This window comes from Drosophila pseudoobscura, chromosome 4 (assembly GCF_009870125.1).
Source record: "Drosophila pseudoobscura strain MV-25-SWS-2005 chromosome 4, UCI_Dpse_MV25, whole genome shotgun sequence".
In the NCBI taxonomy this organism is placed as follows: Eukaryota; Metazoa; Arthropoda; class Insecta; order Diptera; family Drosophilidae; genus Drosophila; species Drosophila pseudoobscura.
Window position 1 is genome coordinate 9,375,044 of NC_046681.1, and position 19,611 is coordinate 9,394,654.

At 41.4% G+C, this 19,611-nt stretch overlaps 1 protein-coding gene across 3 annotated transcripts in view; it reads left to right on the forward strand.

Annotated features, from left to right (window-relative positions):
- Positions 1-3,574: 3,574 nt before the first annotated feature.
- Positions 3,575-19,611, forward strand: part of beat-IIIc (beaten path IIIc) — an 86,377-nt gene continuing 70,340 nt past the window's right edge. For 2 of the 3 annotated variants that reach the window (XM_015181009.2, XM_015181010.2), the window contains exons 1-2: positions 3,575-4,232; positions 15,753-15,846. In XM_015181009.2, coding sequence (XP_015036495.2) covers positions 15,792-15,846 — 55 coding nt within the window. In that variant the 5' untranslated portion in view covers positions 3,575-4,232; positions 15,753-15,791. The remainder of the gene's footprint in view (positions 4,233-15,752; positions 15,847-19,611) is intronic. The other variant, XM_015181011.2, reaches the window with a different exon arrangement.

Consider the following 19,611-nt stretch of genomic DNA (forward strand, 5'->3'; position numbering starts at 1 on the left):
ATTTTTAGTTTATTTATATCATTAACGATTTTTATTGCCATCTGCCGTAGCATATGGCATTTGATTTAGTGTTTTTAAGGATATTTGGAAATTATAAAATGCAAAAAAAAAAGTTTTATAAAAAGTTCAAGGCTGGAAATTTTTAGGATTAGATTTTAGTAGTATTATTAGGACATTCGATCAAGGACATTTGCCGCTAGTTTTCGGGGACTTTCTTTCAGAGGAAATGCGTGTACCCATACCATATTGATTCCTTTCTTAGTCCCCTGTTTAATCTGCAACCCTATTGAGTGCAATCCTTGAACACATCACATCTGTGACATCAAATACTGCATCCAGAGATCCAAAGCAAACTACTGACAAATTCCCCAAGCAATTACCGAGCCATTAACTGGTGATGTAACCACTCATCGAGTCCGTTGCCTTCAGGCAGACTCGCACGAGCAGAGAGCAGGACAGGACCTGCTCGACGGCAACAATATAATAAAGCAATAAAAAAAACAAGAAGGAGCACAGAAAGAAAGGCAACACGAAAGGAGGACGAAGGAAAGGTAAATGCCGGTGAGGGCAACTAAAGAGCCGCAAATGCTGGCCCAGTGCCTGGCCTGCCCTCCAATCGCTCCCTTTCTTGTGCCTTTGTCTAATTTATCATCAAACCGGCAGCAGGCAGGACAAAGGACATGCGGTGTGGTGACCATGGAACCAGCTGGCTTCCTGACTAACCCGAAACCGAAACTGAAGCCGAAACTGCGGGCCTGGAGGTTTATGACTAAATTGAAACAGGTTGAACAGGAATCGCCTAGGTAGAAGGCAGAAGGACTCTTTTGGGCGGCGGAGAAAGCGGCTCCAAAGAGAGTTCTTAGGGGGGAGATGCCAGGCCCTTGCTTGTCAATCATTTGACTTTTCACTTGAACCGATATCTGTTTACACACAGCTCGGAGATCAAAGCGAGAGGCGGACAGCCACTTGAACACTTATCCCAACACAAACAAAATGCCAGTCCCTATCCCTATCCCTATACCATCCAAGATCCCTCCGCCTGGGGCTTATCTCACTTACAAGTAATTGTAATATTATCCCTAATAAGCAAAAGATTGATAGCATTCTGGGGAAAGCCATGGCCCGGTCATAAAAATTATTACAAGAGCCTCTCAGCCTCTCAGTCGACACCAGTCCAACAGAAAAGGACACAAAGGATGGCCGGCCAGTCGCCGGTTATCGGCGGACCTCCGACTGACTCCTCGTCTCATCATCACTCGAGTAAACAATGTCATAAAATCATCAATCAAAGCCTTGACCCCCCGCCGCCGCCACTACCCCAGAGCCTTTCCAATCTCTGTCTTGGCCTCCGCCTGGCTCCTTTCTGGTTTTCTGGCCCTTTGTGTGTTTTCTGTTTGTGCCTCTGTCTCGGGCCCTAAACTGTTTAAGCAAACAACACAGGACTGGACACGCGTCCGGATTTGGTTTTTGGCTTGCCTCTACCTACCCCGCACGTACCCCTCACCCTCTCCAGCCCTCTCCAGCCCTCTCAGTGCTCTCTGGCGTCACTGGACCCTGGGCCTGTTAATACAATTAAGTGTTAAATTTGTTGCTGCCGCTTCTTTTCGGGCTCGGACGGACAATGTTGGGTTATTCGTAAGTCGGGCAAATTGTTTTATGGGCGTGCCGCTATTTACATTATAAGTAGATACGGGATGTGGGCCCTGTTCTTGTGGTTTGAGTAGATTTTCCTTCGGGATTTTCTCGGCTGCAAGATGGAAATTACATTAGCTTGTGTGTGGGGGTGCCGGGAAAGGCCTTGAATGGCATCATAAACTATGGAACTATATTCACAATTGGCTGAAAAGGGGGGGAGGGGGGAGGGGCTGAGGGTTACGTACATAATCTTTATTAGGTGTGTGTTTCTCACTTGGGAATTGCTGCCATCTCATCTCAATCGTGCGGAAGGGTCTTCAGAAAGTTTTAGCCATTATATCAGTAGTATATCTTTTTTATACTTAAGAGACATATTTCTTATAATTTTAGAACATTAAGGGTCTTTCAGGTTGGACTTTACTTTGAGGAAAACCTCTATAGACGAACACTTTGAGCTCCAAATATCTATTCTTGCGGAAAAATTAATTTCCCCCTAAAGGAGATATTATTTACGATATTATTGAGGCATTTTAATAGTATTATATCTTTTTCATATCTTTAGATACATATTTCTTCTAATTAAGGAACATTAATGGTCTGAAAGGTTGGACTTCGATCTCCAAACATCTATTATTGATGGAAAATGAAACTCCCTTTAAAGGAGATATTATTTACGATAATATTGGAGCATTATACCAGTAATATATATTTTTTAACTCTTAGGATACATTTTTCTTATAATTGTCTTTCAGGCTCGACATTACTTTAAGGGGCATCTTTAGAGGCGAATACTTCGCTGTTTAGAAAATAGGCCAGTATTATAGTAGTATTATAGTCCTTGACTCCAAATATGTATATATTATTGCGGAAAAATTAATGTTCCCCTAAGGGAGATATTATTTACGATATTATTGAGACACTGCACAAGTAAAATATATATTTTTTTATCACTTAAGAGACATATTTCATATAATTATAAAACATTTATGGTCTTTCGGGTTCGAATTTACCTTACGGAATAACCTCTAGAGACAAATACTTCGCTGTTTAGAAAATACAAGTCTTCCTTGACTCCGAATATCTCCATCTTATTGCGGAAAAATGTATTTCCCTTTAACGAAGATAATATTTACTAATATATTAGGTGTTGATCTGTGTAATCCTGTAAAATATACTACTGATTGAGCTCATTCCTCACCCAGAAGTACACAAATTCTTTGGGTATAGAATCTACAAAAAGTATGTTATTGAGGCTACATTTATTTGTGTGTACTTTTCACCCTTAAGCCCTAAATTAGCCGTACCAAAAAAGGAAGACGAAGGTCTGTCTTCATTCAACCTTCCCTCTCGCCCAAAAACATTCCCACTTTTTAGATAGAACTTCCACCAAATTGTTTTGTCCTTCGTTCTTCCATAGAGGTACTGCCCGAGCAAGATCAATCATGTCCACTTAGCTGCCGAATCGCCCTGACCTACACCCACATATCACCGAAACACACACCCACAGCCCACAGCCCACAGCCGACATCCCACATCAAGCATTTCTTCGTCGTTTTCCAGGGGAAGTTGCATCGAACTTGGTCTGCTTCGAGCAGCGACCATCGAACATTGCCCCTCTTCGAACCGGCAGCATCGAACAGCGGCTGTTGGAACTCCATTAACAGCGTATAAGATGCAGGTACCAGCGGCTAACCGCTAGCTGGCGCCACTGTTAACAGACACGCACATTTCGTGCGGCCGCTGTTAATGCTGCTGTTAGCCTTCGTCTGCGGCGATGCTTGCTTCGTTTGCCGTCGGCCTTTTGTTGTTTTTGTAAATCGCCTTCGGTTCGGGGCTTCGTGTGGGCTTCGGTTTATTTATGCTGCAGCATGTTGCATGCAAAATTCGGTGTGACGTGGTGGAGGGGGGGAGGGGAGGGGCGAAACGGCCTTGCCGCCGATGTTCGCCGACGTTCAACCCGCCTGCTGCCACACCGAATTCAGTCATTGACGCGCGCGGTTCGACAGGCACGGACGCTTGGCATAACGGTACTTCTTCGTCAGTTCGTGTTGTGTGGCATACAACCAACCCCCCACCCCCCCGACGAAAGGCTCTCTTCTGAGATTTACAGTTCGTGCGTGAACAGCGCCATCGCCAGCTCGCGTGAGTGATGCGAAAGTGTACAAAAGTGTGTGTGTGTGTGTGCGTGCTAGTGTGACCGCTTGACGGTTTTTCGAAAAATTTTCAAAATACAAAAAATGCCTCAATCGCTGCCACAGATCGGTGACGATAACGGAACAAAAAGCGGAGATTAAAACAAGGAAAGAAACGAGATACATCTCTGTGCCCCTGCCTCTGCCACTGTGCCCCTGTGCCCGCTCTCTCTATCTGTGTGCGTGTCCACCCGCCCGCGTGTGTGTGTGTGCGTGTGCCAGTGTGTTGTCTAACAATTAATTAGCATTTAAATCGCTCATTTATCTAACGTTAGACCATCCAGCCATCCGAAAGGCGGCCCCCTAATCAAACAACTAAAAAGAAAGAAAAAAAAAACGTGAAAAACGTGAGGCCCGTGGAGAAAAGGGCAAAAGCAGAGAGGGAAGCGAACAAACATTCTGTAAGTAAGTGTGTCAACCTGTTAATTACCATAAAACAAACACCGAAATCAAGCCAAATTAAATTATAAAATAATACGCAACATTGCTGGACCTTTAAGGTCGAAATGCTGCTTGGGTTGGGGCGAAAAAAGTGCGTAAAAAACCCGACCGGCCGTCCTGAAAAAATAACTAACATTTGCATTCAAATAAACACGAAAAACACCCGCAATAAGTGCTGCCGGGTCCGGCTCTCCGGGGGAGGTATGTCCCTTTTTTTTTTTGGGTCAGAAAATGCGTTTTGTTTTCCCTTTTTTCGCGAGATTTTTCCCAGAATTTTGTTTGTTATTTGCGGGTCTCCAATTTGTCGAATCCTTGGCTGGAGAATCGGGGATTTGCCCAAGGATTTGCATACACTGACAAACTGTCAAAATGGTTTAAGCTCCAAGAGAACGGCACAGATTTAAAGGGTGCTCTACTATATCTGGGTATAGATTAGATTTTGGTTTGATTTTGCCATGGAAAATGTGTTTAAATATTTGAGACACAAATGAGTTATTTTCTGTGTGGTTTAAGGGGTGAATAAACTGAGAGAAGTATCAATATTGATCATAGGGAAATATGAAAGTGTTTGAAAAGCTGGGCATTAATTGGAAATTCTCCATTGATTTTACGGTGGAACCTAGTTCAAGATTTTCCACCCAAATGGAAAGCTTTGTTAATCAGTTTTCATAGTAGATTTTTGCTATTTTTTCTACAGATTAATTATGGCTTAAGAAGAGATTTTGGTGTATAAAATGATTGACTATTTGGCTTAGTTTTTGCCCCACAAAGAAAAAAGGTTTTCTTTAATTTTTGGCCACAAATATTTGATTGGAAATGTTCGAAATATTATAAATATTTTTTTATAATATTTTATAATAATAATATATAATAATTTTATATTTTATATTATATATAATATAATATTTCTGTGAAATTTCGTAGTAACATTTTTAAGGTTTATTTTATTTATTTATTTATTAATATATTTTTGTCATGCTCTATTCAGCGCTAGAAAATAAATAAATAAAATAAATGTGAAAAATGTTACTAAGAAATCTCACAGTAATATTCGCTTGCTAAATAAATAAAAGAAAAGATGTCCCCGCTCTCCTTACACCTCATCTTTAGGGGAGTTTCCCCTCATCTTCATGGCAGCTTCCCCTCAATAGTTGCCATCTAATCCCACTCCATTCACACCTGAAAAGCCATTCTTAATCCCCTTACGTGTGTAGTACTCTGCTGATAACTGTCGGTTCTTCTGCTGTACTTACAGCTGTACAGGAAAGCTCTCCTAAGACAGCTTGACCTTTTTGCCCACAAAAAACAAATCCAAATTTGTAAAATGAAAAGCCCTTGACTTGTCTGCTGTAAATGGAAATGGAACCAAACCAAAAGAAAAAGAAAAACCAAAACCAAATTGATCCCAATGAGGCACGGCACTCCGCGAGTGGGCCTGAGAGCCGTGTGCCCTATTAGCCTCCAATAAAAATTAACCTGGCTAGCCCCCAACCCCCAGCCCTTGCCAGACAGCCAAGACAGCCATAAATCTACAGACAGGCCGCAAAGTCAAATGAAAATAGCACGTTTTCACTCCCGAAAAAATATTTTCATTAAAAGTGTGGAAAAGATTCACAATATGTGAGAAAAAAAAAAACACAACAGGCAGCTGGCAGTCAGAGAAAGGGAGAGGGAGAGAGAGAGAGAGGCTGCGTTGAGATGGGGAGCAGGGGGAGCATCAACATTCATCAATCTGTCAGTGGGGCCTGTCAGCTGTTTTAAGCACCCACAAAGTGGTGTTCCAGGCAGCACCCAACAGAAACAACAACAGGAACAAGCAACAGCCATTCGGAGACGCCGCACACAGTCATTCAATAAAGATTGAACCAAAGTGAACCAGCAAAACCGAAAGATAAGATACAGTCGAAGATGGTGATACTCTAGCGGGTCGAGTGTTTAATATATATACAAATATTTTAGGGAGGAATATGCAATAGTCATACGATTTTGAGGGGTGTAATGTGTTTAGTAGTCAAATATTTGTATGGTTATGAGTTCAAAGAAACAAGTATCTTTAGGAGCTGACAGAAGTCTGTTTTGAAAGCAGAGCGGCTGTCATTTTGTACTTATTTTATTCCAAATTAATGCCAATAAAGAATTAACTTTTAAAAATATGACCATACCATGGCAAAAAATATTTTAAAAATATGCCCAAGGTGCAGAAAGATCAACTTTGGGTCGTTATATCTTCAGATATATCCACTCTATCGACATGAACAAAAAATTCGGTAAAAGGTGGTCTTATTCTCATTTTAATCTATTAATTGTTTTGGTTATAGGTGTCGCCTAAGCTGAGTAATAATTTGTAAAGTGAAGAGAGTCGCCAAATGGCAGTTTTTGAATTTTTATAAAACATTTTGGGCGTATTTTAAAAAATCTATCTATGAGAAAATAATCTACTCTTTCAGGCCCTACAACCCAATTTTTGTCCCATGGAAAGTCCATTAAGTACAGTCGAAAAAATTCTTCAAGAGCCACAAATTAGTTCCTCCTCTTCACAAAAAAAAGCCTCTGCCAAAAATCCTAGTACCCCTCCTTAAAAGAGTATCCATTTAAAGAAGGATAAACCAGACCAGACCAGACTCTTTCAGAGTCAGTGAAAAACAAACACAAAAAATGTAAATGTGAAAATTTGGGAATGCATTTCTTTGTGGCCCTTTCGACAGACGGGTCATAAAATTTTGGTACTTTTTGTACTTTTTTTCTTGGGCAAACTTTGGTTAACTTTTTCTTTATTCTGTTAGGTCTTTTTTTTGTTTTTCTTTTTTTGCTTAGCCACGCGCAAAACGTGCGCCAATCAATTCCAAAAAAAACAACAAAAGAAAAGACAAAAAAAAATCCTTAACCGTGTGAATATTTTTTCACTCCCACGGCAAAAAAAAAAAAGAAAACAAATTAAAGGCAACAAAAGCAACAATAACCAAAATGAAAATGAAACCGAAATGAGAAGAAGACCGCGTCAAGTCGTGTTAAAATTAGAGACAAAAGCAATTTGTCTTTGTGCAATACTTGAGTCGATACTCAGATACAAATGTATACTTGGAGCCACTCGAAGATGTATCTTGCAGATACACATTTACATCTGATGAGTGGAAAGGGGGGAAGGGGGCGTGCAGGGGAGGGCTGCTTGGGTCTATTAAGCGAACGTGTTGATTGATTTTTATTTTCATGGCATTACATGTCCCCCCCCCCACCGCCACCCGGAACCGCTGGAAATTGTCTGTTTTCCCATTGCGGTTTTCCTTCTTCTTCTCCTTTTTTTTTTTGGTTAATGAAAATTCAACTCGGGGGGAGGGCGGGGGGTGGGGGGCAGAGTTGCTGCTAAATCATTCAGCACTTGAGCATTGCCAAGGGTTTCTCATCTCCAGTTGATTCTATTAATTACAGAATCGAGCTGGAAAGTGGGTCTCTGCTCTGTCGATGACTTATTAAGGAGTTTCGGTCTCGTCTGGATCTGGGTCTGGGAAGAGGGAGTTTTTCATGCTCTGGGGGAAGTGAATTCCTTTTCAATTTCTCTAAAGAAAGCTGGACCCTAATCTAGTTTCTAACCTCCCCCTAAAGGGTATCGTTAAAGTCTACATTCCATCCACATTCCTTCTCCCTTCTTCCCCGAAAAACACTTCCTTTTTTTGAGTCAACACCTTAGCAAATAGATTTCTGTGTCGCCCCAGCACTTAGACTGCTGCCTGCCACTTGCCAGACCAAAAATTGATTGATTTTATTTGTCCGAAATGGGAAAAACGAGTCTTTCGCCCCCACAAAAAAAGAAAAGGAATCGCCCAGAGGTATCTGTCACTGACATTTTGTGGTTTACTCATTGACACAGCTCCAGCCTCAACCTTTGACCCCTTTCTCTATGCAAAGTTGTAGAATATTTTCATTATTTAGGACTGCCCCAACCCAGCCATTATTTTTGTGGCTATTCTTTGCCAAAAAATATAAATTCCTCATTCACTTACGGTTTGGAAATTGTTTCATATTTCCTGGTAACTGGTTCTGGTTCTGGCCCTGGTTCTGGCCCTGGTTCTGGCCCTGCTTCTGGCCCATTTTTTGTGTGCATTATCGATGAGAGGAGGTTTTTCATTTGTTTGAAAACTTAACCTGAGAGCTTGGGACTCGATTTCATTTCCGATGCTGCATCTGCAAGAAGCAAAAATTGTCATGAATAAATGATGATGACGCTGAGGATGGATACAAATATTTTACACAGTAATATTTCATTTCTATACCGCTTTCATTCCATTGAATATATATATTTTGGCAGCAAAAGTGTTCCAAATTATTAGATATTCAATAATATTTCCATCGATAATGAGGTGCATTTTTTGAAGACAATTTCTCATATCCATATATCCCCTGAAGCCCTGCCACTGAGTACTGGGTATCCCTTTGTTCTTGTCTCCTTTTTTTGTGTGTGTTTTCCCAATTGGCTTTGGTTTGGGCCAAGTTAAATAAAACCTTTGTCGCCTCTCAAGCAACCTGCCTGCTCCCGGCTCTCTGTGGCAATTAATTTGAGCCTCTCTGCTCTCCAAGGAGATTTTGTGCAGCTTTTTATTGTTGAAAAATTCAAAAATTTCTATGAAAAATTCATGGACAAAGTTTGATTGAAATTGACTTAATGAAAATATATTTAAATGGCATATTTATATATATATATATATATATTTTGAATGGCTGGCAGTTATTTGTGTTAAGGAAAATCAAAAGAATATTTTAGCACTACGGAAATTTGATAAATTTATAAAATATATTTGTGATTTTTGATTTTTTGATTTTTTGATCTTATTGATTTTGATAGATGTTAAGAGTTTAATTTAAATATTTTCCCAACGCCAATGACCAGCAAAATGTTAAATATTCAATGGCTGGCTAATTTTTGCCAACAGCAGAAAAGTTTCAAATATCGAAAAGAATTCCTAAAAAAATCCCTGAAAAAAATTAACATCTTCAATATGTAATCGAAAGCCTATAGATCTGTGCCGATAGAAAAAAAAGTTGCCATCCCAAATAAGTAATTGAAAACCACTCTGGGGCACAATTGTTCACACTTTTGCTGCCATTGAAACATTTCAAATGCACAATAATAATATTTATCCAACGGAACTTGAAATTTAAAATACATTTTGTATGCACAAAAAACGTGAATATTGATGGTATTTTTTTTTGAACAAAGTGATACAAGTGCAAATATAGGAATTTATAGCCAAAAATCAGGGCGAAAAAAAAACACAAATGAAGGGTGGATATATACTGATTGTATGTACTGTAGGCATGTACTTTTCTGGGGCAGCTCGCGATTGATTGACAGTCAAATTAGCGGCAAATAAATGCCGAGAAGCCATGGCAAATAATTTATAAAAAAGGCGCAATACACACGAGTGGATAAACATAAATATATATATCGATGGCGGGGTATATGGCATATCAATCAAATAAATTATGGAAATGGGCAATCCAATAGATGCAAATCAATAGAGATACAGAGGCCTGGGCAGGGGCAGGGGCATGGGCACATGTGCAGCAGACAATCATCATTCACTCGTTCGCTCAGCTCAGTCACTCAGTCAATCAGTCAATCAAATGTTGCACATTGGGAGGGTGGCCGGTGGCGGTGCCTCAAACATCCTCAAGTGGCATAAACAAGCCCGAGCAGCTCTCTCTCTCAAACGGAATTGGCGCCGGCGTCGCTGCAACCTAATTTTCCATCAAACTCTTTTTGGCCTTATAGAGCTACTGGCGCTATATCGAATATGGCAATCATATGCTGCCGGGCCACCATCGGAATCGAATGTTTACACAGGGCCCTGGCCGGGGATGGGGACGAGGCAGAGATGTGGCACACGCATCATCACTCATACGTCACGTCGTCTGACTTGTGTATCAATTTGGGTGGGATAGAACGTGAAACAAGCGACGGTAAGGGGGGGAAAAGTGTATGGGTTCCTAATAAAAAATACAAATGAAAATTCATAGATGATGGATACGAACGAATGACAAATGCTCTCCATGCCAGAGCTTTGAATAATTGAATGAGTAGGAATATGAAATTAGTTGAATGAAAGGTCCTTCAGATACTGCCCTTGATGAGTTCTGATCAAAGAATGGTGGACAGGCAGCCTGGCATACCTTCAATATATCCTTGGGCTGCTCTACGCTGGGCAGCGATGGGAATTGGTTGAGGTTCTACTTTAAATTGCTTCGAAACTAAAGGAAATTTTGGGCAAATCACTCGGAAAACTGAAGCTGTTGAATCCCAGATTTTTTCTGGGATTCTAGAGAGCGGGGCTCTATTGAAAGATTACACTGTTCAACAGAGGTTCCGTACATTGTAGGCCGTGGGATAACTAGATCACATCCCCATACTTCGGGTACGAAATATACCCCAAAAATCTGTGCAATTTTTGCTATTAAATCCCTCACATTTTCCTAATTTTCCTCCGGAACTTGCTGCGGCATTATCCTTAAAAATTGCTGGTTTAAAATGAGCATTCTATGGCCTTTCATAGGAATTTTGTTTCGTGCCGATACAAAGGCTTTACCCGAAGATATATCGCGCCCAGAGACAAGTCCTCTGCCCAGCAGCGCAGCTAACGTACCCCCATCTATAGGGTGCAGAAACAGAAGTACGTGCCCCATGCCTCATGGCTCAATTCAATTGCAGGCCAATTGACGTTTGCATAAATATTGTATTCCCCCTCTCTCTGCCCTCTCCCTGCCATCTCTTTGCCTTTTTTTATGGCGTTCTTTGCTGGGTGCTGCTTTCACTCTTAATCGCACTCGTATTGCTGCCCTCGGCCAGAGTTTGCACAGTTTATAAATTTTGTAAGTTTCCCTCGGACTCCCCCCCAACCCCCCCCACCCCATCTCTCCATTGTTTTTTCGGGGCCTGCTGCCTGCTGCCTGTTGATTTTTTATGGCACTCGATGCGTGTTGCTCTTTAGCACAAAATAAACAAATTAAAGCGAACAAAATGCTTCGTTTTTTTGTTGTTTATAAATTTTCCTCGTTCTTGTTCTTGTTTTCGGTTTATTGGATGGCTTGAGATTTCTCAAATGGTGTATAGAGGCCCGCCTCCGATTTGTTTATGGAGTTTTGAAATCGATTTGGCAACGCCACAAGTGGGCGAGATCCGCTGTCCCCAGATCCCCCCCATCCACCATCCAATAAATTCTATAAAAAAAGAATTTCTCATTGCATTGGAATTTCCAGGCAGTGCTCGGCTATATATATGTATACATTTTTTTTGTGTGTTATTTATCCAATTCGAGTTATTAATTAATTCCCATCATCATCATTTTAGTTTTGGTTATTTTTCAACATTTTTATTTGCGGCAACTTGATCTGCCTTCAATCAAGTCAAGTGCTTCTGTGTGCTCGAATCGAATTAGTGCGGCCATTGGGTTAATATTCATGAATATTCGGTGGCCATCATCATCATCATTTGGGAAGGGGCAGGGGCAGGGGCTTTTCATGCGAGGGGGAGTGCATTATTTTTGATTGTTTTAGTTTGATTTGGTGGGCAATAGAAACAGAGTTAGGGCTATTGAATTACAATTGACACTAAAAACATATTTATGGGTGGAAAATTTTAAGAAAAAATCTACATATTCTATGATTCAGCAAAGAAATTGCATTACGAGATGGTCTGAGTAAATATTCAATGTATTTTGAATTTACTTGAATTTTTGTTTAATTTAATTATTTTAACTTTTGAAATTTCGTAGATTTGTAAGTCATAAAAAGCATCAAATGAAATTAAACTGAATAATAATATAATTTTCCTGCTTTAAAAAATTTTTTTTTAATTTTTTTAATTTTAGTTAAATTATTTAACTTTTAAATTTCCTAGATTCGTGGAGTATAAAAAGCATGAAATAAATTAAAGTAAATAATAATATAATTGTCCTGCTTTCGAATTGGATTTTTAAGTGGATTTTAATTAAATTTTTTAACTTTTAATATTTTGTAGGTTTGTTAAGGATAAAAACATTTAAATTACATAAGAATATAATATTCCTGATTTCGAATTTTTTTTTTAATTTTTTTTTTATTTTTTTTATTTAAACTTTTAAAATTTCGTAAATTTTTAGAGGATAAAAAGCATGAAATAAATTATATTAAATAAAAACGTACTTTTCCTGATTTTGGTTTTTTTTTTTAATTAAATTAAATTAATTATGTTAAATTGTAAATTTAGAAAATCGTAGAGCATAAAAAGCATGAAATAAATTGAATAAAGTGATAATATAATTCTCCTGCTGTGGAAAAATATCTTCTGAAAATATTTTAAAATGATTTAAAATGTACTTGTATTGTTAGTATTTTATTTCTATATTTTTTAAAATTAATTTATTATTTATAAGTCATAAAAATTTTAAAATTTCATAGATTCGTGGTGAATAAAAAGTATAAAATAAATAAAGTTAGATAAATAAAATTTTCCTGCTCTGAATAATTATTATTAAACTATTTAAAAATATTAAAAAATATTAATTAATATTTAAAAATATTTTATTAAATATCTGAATGCAGAAAAAAGCCATCCATGTGCCTCTCATTAGACTTTTACTTTTTTCTTAAAAGATAAAAATTCCCCTGCACAAATGTAGATTTCTGGCGGCCAAAGAATGTAATTTCTGAATAAAATCAGGAGTTTTTATCGTTCATGCGTTCCTTCAACTATTTTAAAGCAAACTTGCTATCCATCGAACTACGACCCTGATCCTGATATCCCTGGCACCATCACTTTCTCTCTCTCCCTCCACAACTGGAGACTTTCGGGTGATTTATGTTACCTGCTGAATAATTTTGCGAATTTTCGCACTTGTAATTTGAACATTTTTATGCTGCCCCCCCCACGTGCCCCCATCGGGCAGCTGCCTGGCCAAAAACCAAAATTCAATTACCTCAATACGCTGCGGGCCATGAAATTGTAACCTGAGCTGGGAAGAAGCACGGGAAATGCTGGAGGAGGGGGGGAGGAGGAGGGGTCGAGCCACAAAGAACAAAACATTTCTTTCTTTTATTTCTTTTTCTTCTTTTTTTTGGCATATGCTAGACGTTCATCATTCAGCAGAGAGGTGGGTGGGGGGTGGTCGAGGGTGGGGGGGAAAGTCAATCACTCAAAAGGGAGCTGTAATTGATAACTTTTCAATTTTCCATAGCCATACGCTGGTCAGGGGCTGTGGAGGGGCAGGGGGATATGCTTTTGTCCTTGGCAACATTTCATTTTCCCCAGGATTTTCACACATTTCCAAAGAGGGAGAGACAGAGAGAGACAGAGCGACCACATGACCAAAAAAGTACAAGTTCTTTGAATTTCCATTATTTGAAAGCCTGTCCTGTCCGCCCCCAATGGCACTTGTGGGGCTGCCCTTTTGTCTTTTGTCCATTTGTCAAAAAAAAAAAAGAGACCCCAAAACCGAAGGACAGCACGAGTGTCATATGATTTTCTCATTGTGCTGAAAATTTCAATTCATTTTTCAATAAATTTTACTTCTAATTGCAGTCCAGGGGGGGGAAGGGGGGCAGGGCATTCCCCAGAGCTGGTGTGAGTCATTCATTCGATTACACTTTTCCGCCACTTAACGACGGAATTATGCAAATGAAGCTGCCAAAACATGCGAGCCAGGCCAAGGATCGTGGCTGTATCCGGGGATACAACGAATTGGGGAGTGCCCTTCAAAGGGAGATCCTGGGCTCTCCTTGGTTCGAATACCCTTTAAGTCTCCCCTCTAATTGGTTTGATTAAAGTCTCCCTCTGACCTCAATCCCCCCCCCACATATACGAGTATTTTTCTCACCTGGCTCAAGTTATTTAGGACTCTCGCCCTCAGTGAGAGGGTATCGCTGACAGGCTGACACACGAGACCAGCCCCCCCCTCCCAAAAGGAAACCCAACAACAGGCTGGGGAGTCGTCGTCGTCGTCGTCTCAGTCACTTGTGACTGTATCGCATTTGCTTTGAAATTAGTTTGCTGCCAACGAAAAAAAAAGAAGAGAAAACGAGAAAACGAGGCAACGAAACGAAAATACAGGAAAATGAGACGTGTGTGACGATGTTAGGACTCCGTGCACCTGTCGTGGGGGGGAAAGCAGGACAACAACAATGTGGGCTGGGGGGCAGGCGTATAGCCGGATAGGCGGCAGGAGAGCAGGCAATGGCTGTTGCCTATGGCAGTGAGTCCTTGTTGATACAAAGACAAGCACACACGGTCGGAAATTACGGATACATATCCAGTCACATTAGGGGGGGGCGGGGGGTAGGGGTTGGCATAGTGTGGGAGTTGAAGTTTTACATCTGTCAGATCGGCAGATAGCATGCAAACACTTTTTGACAATCATTCCGGGGGGGAGGCGCTTCTTCCACCAGGAGGCGGAGGAGGAGGAGGCGGAGGAGGAGGCGGAGGAGGAGGAGGAGGAGGCGAGGAGGAGGCGGAGGGTGAGGAGGCGGAGGAGGAGGAGGCGGAGGAGGAGGAGGCGGAGGCGGAGGTGCATGGCTCTGTGTCTTTTCTTTTGTCAATCAAAGCATTCCATTGGCCCACATTCACATGTGATGTAGAAATATGGCTGGAACAAAAGTTTGAGGGGTGCTGTTGGGGCCCGAATTGCTCCAAATGGTAATCGGATATCAGCTGCATGCTGGTCGCTGCCCCGAAAATTCCTATAAAGTTTCCTCCTTCGACCCCATTCGCTCTTGTCCCCCTCCCCCCCAATCCCTGTTTCCATTCATCATCTGCTGCTCATCTTCAGTCAATTGATCAACTCTGTGCCCAGACCTTCAATTATCCATCAATTAGAGACACATAAGGCCTATACCCAGTCCTGCCATTTAGAACGTAAATTATTCATGATTTCCATGGAAACCTCCGCCACCGCCCAAAGAGCAGAACGGAAAAAAAACAGAAAGCAAAGAAGATAAATGACCAACAATTAGTCACACCTACGATGACAATCATTGAACGATTGGTTGAAGGGCAGGGGGGCCTTGGGGGTGGGGGGGACTAATGAACATTTTCGTTGGCACAGACACAAAAACAAAACTTTCAATTCAAGCTTAATTGCGGCCCAGGGGGGAAGGAACGATTACAGGGGGTGAGGGGCGGTGGGGGACCAAAATGCATGCTCATGTGTAGTTTTGATTAGCGTCAGGTGGCATGTCAAACAGCAGTTTGTGGAACCCAAGCCGGGGGCTTCCCCGCACCCACAAAACGACATTTGAATGATGACAACGAATCGGTGATGGGTAACAGGTAACAGATCACAGGTGGCTCTACCCCCTCCTCCCACACTTGTTGCCACACCTCTCCAAAAAGCAGACCCTGGAAATGTCTCTGTTATGCTCAACCAAACAAGCAAACAAATTACTTCTGACTCAGAGGCGTGCCATCCCCATTCTACCAACATTTCATTTACCAATTGTTGTTTTTTCCTTCTTCCTTTCCAGATAACCATTGGAGAAGGACGGCAACCAACGGCAATCAAAATGTTCGGCCAACACAATTTGCTGGCCGCTCTGTTCATCATCGGCTCATTGATAGGTGAGTGCCAGTCGCAGTTTATTTCTGTGTGTCTCTCTGTATCTAACCAAATGCTAACCAATTATGCAGACTTCATTTGTCAACGTTTTTGGCGAATATTCAAATATGAAATTTCACACTCTGCCTGACATTTGCCAGGCGGGGAGGCAACACTGACCGCAGCCAGGCGCCGGGCTCATGGCGTGCCTCATAAATTAATTTACACTTGAAACTGGCCAAGCCACCAGGCAGCAAGCGAAATTGAATGCTTTTATGCCACCCATGGTGCAGGGGCAGAGGAGAGCGTGGCGCAAGGGGGGCCGGGGGGGGAATACAGTGCAAAAGGGGTACAGTGCTTCTTTTTGGGATGCACAATAGTCCAATGCGACCTGGGAACTTGGTTTGGTGGGGGGATCCATTCCCTAGTTTTCAGAGGAAATATCTTTGGTTTTTGCCCCCTGTGCCTCATAGTTTTGGGGGCCCTAACCCCCAGTCTCCTCTGCCTTCGTTGCGGACCACCCTCTAAGAGTGCTGTCGCCCCTCTCCAGCCCCTCTCCCGCCCCTCTGCGGTCATTATCCACCCTGGAATGTGCCACGCGGGATGCCACGCGTCTGTTTTATTGAAACTGACGCTTACTGCTTTTACTTTCTTTCGCGCATGAATTTGTTTATTAACAATTCCCTAAAAAACAAAAAAAAGAGAGAGAAAGGGGGTAGGGGGTAGGGGGTAGGGAAAATTTATTGAGGATAGCCAGGGAAGCTGGGCAAATTGCTCTGCGACGGCACTTTGTCGTCTGTCGTAATAATTCTGTTGCAATTGAAATAAATTAAATTGCATGCGGAGCCATCGTCGTCGTCGTCGTCGTCGCTGGAGCTGTCGTCGTTTTCCCCGTTATTTGTGTGCGCTATTGTCAAGCGGAATTCTCTGTCTCTGTCTCTGTGTGTGAGTCGCATCCCTACCGAATGCAGATGCACTAAACCACAGGCCCAAACCCATCAGAGCCACCCCCAAACCCAAACCCGACCCCGACCCGAACCCAAGCCCCGGCAAAGTCATCACATCTCGTGATGTGCACATGTCACTGCGGCATTTGTTTAATTAACAAAAACACCGCCCTGTACACCGCCCTGTACCTCCCCACCCTCCCCCACCCCACCCGTGGGGTGCTGTGGATTGTGGGTGCTAAGTGGTGGCCAGGCTGTAGCCTCCCTGCGCCTCCCTTCCTCCCACCGTTTCGTTCCGTTTCGCTTCCAAAAAAGCCTTGCGGTTGTCACTCATCGTTTGTCTTTGTAATTTGTGCCCTGATGAGTTATACTCTCCGAGTGCGTGCGCGGACGACGAGTAGTGATGTGTGTGTGTGCAAGATGAAAACATTTGCTGATGCAACTGTGAACTTTTGTTTATGGGAAAAGACAAATAAAACACTAATTTACTGCCGGCGTGTGGGGCGATAAATGTGGGAAACGGTGGGAGCTTATTGACTGCGATTTTGAGGGTGAATTATGTTTTTGGCGATTATCCAGTGTGGAATCTGTGTGGACTCCAAGGGGATCAAAGTTATAAACACTAGTTTGCCTTCGAAAAAGCCAATTTCAAACAATATATGGATATTTTTTAAAGTGGAACCCAAGTGGATCCTAATTGCAAACCATATTCAACAAAAACGAACTAATTTTCTTAAATTTAAAATTAAACCCAAGAATTCTGTGTGGAACATATGTGGACTCCATTTGAAACGTCTGAAACATCCAAATTTGCATCAATCTTAAACTACTAGCCAATTTTCTGGGTATGTAATATGTTTTTTGAGTATGGAACCCAAGTGGAACCCATTTTCAGTATCCATTTTCCACCCAAAATAACTAATCTTGCTAAATGCGAAACCAATCATATTTGTGTGGAACTTGTGTGGAATCCATGTGGAACGTGTACAATAACAACCAACAACAAATATTGTGCAATTTTCAAATATAAAACCAATTTTCTAAGTAGGTAATGGGTTTTTAACTGTGGAACCCAAGTGGAACCCAATTTCTTAACCGATTTTCCACTCAAACTAACTAATTTTCCTCAATTAAAAACAAACCCCATAATTTATGTGTGGAACATGTGTGGACTCCATTTGGAACGTATCCAAAAAAAACCCCAAAAAATAAAGATTGTAACAAACTTAAATGTCAGACCAATTTTCTGGTTACCCACATATCATTTCCCTGTGGAATCTGTTAGATTTCCAAAAAAAAAAAAATTCAAAAACAAAAACCACAAATCAGCTAAGCGTTTGCGATCCAGAAAACTTTTCCAATAAAATGCTGAACAACAACTTAAGGCAAACCCCAACAACCGCAGCACAGAAACCATTTGAAGAGTGTGGAAAAACGGAAATGAAAACTGTTGCTGACATTTTCCGAGCAGTCGAAGAGGACAAAGAAGACGAGATGGAAGATGGAAGATGGAAAGAACGAAGGCCACAAACATAGAGAAACATTAATCATTTATGTAATTTGATAAGCCATAAACGAAGTTTCCGATAATCTTTTTACGTGCTGGGGCACCCTGTGAGTGGAGGGTGGGGGCCGTCCTGGGCGTGCAAGTGACGCATTGCATGCAATTTCAATTGATTATGCTACGCTTGAAGGGGTTTTTGGCTGGCAACTGGGGGGCTTAAAAGATGAGAGACAGCTGGAAGGGGGCAAAAAAAAAAAAAAAAACTACTTTTGGCTTTCACTTCAATTGCAGGCAAGGGCAGCGGCAGCGAGCGTCGAGGGTTGGCCAAACTTGTCGCATGAAAATGCAATTCAATTGATTTATGTGCTCGATGCAATTACTTGAGAGGCAGCTAAGCGTTTGGGGCTGGCTGCGTGCCGGGTGCCAATAAAAATCCAAGTTGCCCCTGCAACTGACAGCCGCATAAATTGCTGGCACCCCTCGTCGCACAGCCACAATGGCCACCCCTAGACACCTTGTCACTAGGTGCGAAAATACTCACCCTCTCCCTCTCTCTCCGCCCCAGTCAATGGGCGTTCCTGGTGACGCCCAATTAAATTTATTGCCAACTCTTTTGTGGCTGCAAAATTGTTTTTAATTGTCCCAGCAGACGGCAGATAATGTGAGGCCGCACATCAGAAATTACTTAAGCCGATAAACACCAGGGGGATAAACTGGAAGATGCCACATAAAACGAGGAAAGGGTGACCCCAAACGAGCAAAGATTAGGAGCTTCAATGGCAGCCTGAATACTGTGCTCCCAATCTCCCTTGTCTTTAGGCATTTCCCCTGATTGTATTCCACATTTTGTTCTAATAAAACCCTCTAATCTTTCCACACAATTCATCAACATCAAAAAGAATTATTTGACATTTTAATAGCGCTCTTTTAAAGCTCAATATTTCAATAAAACCATTAAAAAATACAGTAAATAAATGTTCAAAAAAAACCTTAATTAAAAATTGAAAAATTAGATTTAGGAAAGAGCCATTTAAGGCCTTTGTTTAACATCAATCTAATCAGTGGTCTGTGTTTTTATTAGAACCAAGATAGCAGTGGATTCTGGGCACATTTTTGAAGCCATTGCCAACACTCTTTCCACTTTATGCAACACTGTTTCCCTTAGGCCCCAATCGTAGCTCATTTCGTGGCTTTCTTTCCCCCTCCGTCCCCCGTACCCTGAGCACACTTTAGCTTCTCGCAAATGAATGAATGATTTTTATGAGAAATGGCTAAGAAATATCCTAGTACCTGCCTGCAGACGAAACCAATGAAAATCTTTATCTTTATCCTTTTAT